Raw genomic sequence first — 2,102 nt, forward strand, 5'->3', positions numbered from 1 at the left:
TTGTGCTCCCCCCCGAAGCCCCCACACACATTTTCTGCTTCTTTTTCGGGGAGGAATTCGGGTTTATAGAAGCAATGTTGAGCTTTTTCCATAATCTTTTGAAATTTATCTCTTTTCAATAATGTGTTATTTGGAAAAATTACAACTTTTAAGCAGATATTAAACTTACTTTTTATTAAGCCCACATTTCTGCTTTTAAAAAAACAAACATCTTTTATTGGTAAATGTAATATTGGTTGTTTGTGTGAAACCCTCATCATTTATAGTCTCTATAAAATGCACTTTCCAGGATAATTTATAGCATATTACATTTTATACATTATATTATATAATATTTAACATATTGAAAATGACCGTATATCATTTTTTTACAAAGCAAACTATTATCAATATTACCAGTATTTGCTTACTCAAATGACTAACTAAAGTGATAACATTAGGACTAAGCAAAAAGCAAACTATACTAGACAAAATCCTCTCACTTTTTCATCACTTTACAGCAAGATATATAACCTACTACACCACAGCATGTATATTTCAAATACATGAACTGTATTGTAGAATTCATAAGTGTTGTCACGTCACACCTGTGTGAAAGCGGTTCCCTCCATACGTTCCCTCTGCTTGAAGCCCCGCCCACATCTTCCGGTTGCCCTATGAACGGCTCCTCGTTGACGTACACGTGGTTTCGACGTCACTCCTGTCTCTGGCATTGCGTGTCAACATGGCGGCTTCCATGGCTTCCCAGGCTGCAGTTAGAGGACTGAGGACAACTGCAACAAAGCACGTCCTGCTGGACAAGCTAAAGGTAGCAGTGCGGCTTGTGTTTGTGACGGCGCGGGTCTGTGCTCCCGCAGGTTGTGCGTGGCATGCAGGAACGTGGTTTGCGGGGTTATGCCACTTCAGCAGAGTGACAGACAGTAAAGGCTCTCTCTTCCCTGCAGACTCCTGTAATTGTAGTTATACATGTCCTGTCACAAGTACTGCTTGACAGCATCATAGTTATTTGACTCGAACTTGTCTGAAGAAAGTCTGAGAAACTCGTCCGTCCACGAAAGTTGGAAAATTGTAATCGTGTGTAAGACTAGATTAGTATCTTAAGAGCTTGGAACATTTCATCCAATTACCTTATAATTTTGATTTTGAATAGAGGCAGTGCACGTGAAACATAGCTAGAGCTTTTAAATTGAGCTGAAGATACAAAGTGTACCTGTACCCTGTTTGTAGGACAAAGGTCAGAGTGGTGGACTATAACCTCATTTCAGATAAACCTGGGGTACAAAGGTCACCTTTGGTCTGTAGACAGCAGGAAGCAGATAGGCCTAAATTAGTCGAATGCTGTCAAAAATGCTGAACAGAGCAACAAACGAGCTGCAGTGTACTGACTTGCAAAGAAACACGAGAGAACGGAGCTGTATTCATACTGTTTTCTAAAAATTTAGATTAGAGGGATAAAAATATCAGCTACAAACCTCTCCATGTTTAACTTTTCCCTCTGTAGTTGTTTTCTCATTTGTAGTAGACATGGCATGATTTAACTACATGTATCACAGTATAATAATGTTTGGAAATTTTAAAAACGTACATCTCTCTAGTCGAACATTAATTGTTCCATGTACAATCATGTTGTCTAACATTTATTTGTTTTTAATCAGCACTTGTACTTTCCAACATGTTACGCATATTATACCAACAACCGCGTTATAGAAATTGATCTTTTTGCTTTTTTCCTTGCCATGACTAAAGGTGTGTGTATGTGTGAAGCATTTATCAGTTGAAGAGGAAATCCTGTAGTGGGCAGTTAGCAGGCATTTTCCTGTGATTTATTGGTTGAGTGAGAATGGCAGATACCCTCTACAACAGGGGTGTCAAACTCCAGTCCTCAAGGGCTGCTGTCCTGCAGGTTTTAGATGTGCCACAGGTACAAAACACTGGAATGAAATGGCTTAATTACCTTCTTGTGTAGATAAGTTTTGCCAATGACCTAATTATTCTATTCAGGTGTGGTGCAGCAGAGGCACATCTAAAAGTTGCAGGACAGTGGCCCTCCAGGACTGGAGTTTGACACCTGCGCTCTACAACCATGTTTGGATTCTTTTATT

The 2,102-nt window shown here is 39.4% G+C and overlaps 1 protein-coding gene across 1 annotated transcript in view; it reads left to right on the forward strand.

Moving 5' to 3' along the window:
* The first annotated feature begins 693 nt into the window (after nucleotides 1–693).
* The window catches only part of suclg2 (succinate-CoA ligase GDP-forming subunit beta), a 114,690-nt gene continuing 113,281 nt past the window's right edge, over nucleotides 694–2,102 (forward strand). The window contains exon 1 of the mRNA XM_007573568.2: nucleotides 694–808. Within this exon, the coding sequence (XP_007573630.1) occupies nucleotides 725–808 (84 nt within the window). The 5' untranslated portion in view covers nucleotides 694–724. The remainder of the gene's footprint in view (nucleotides 809–2,102) is intronic.

This window comes from Poecilia formosa, unplaced genomic scaffold (assembly GCF_000485575.1).
Source record: "Poecilia formosa unplaced genomic scaffold, Poecilia_formosa-5.1.2 Scaffold334, whole genome shotgun sequence".
Lineage (NCBI taxonomy): Eukaryota > Metazoa > Chordata > Actinopteri > Cyprinodontiformes > Poeciliidae > Poecilia > Poecilia formosa.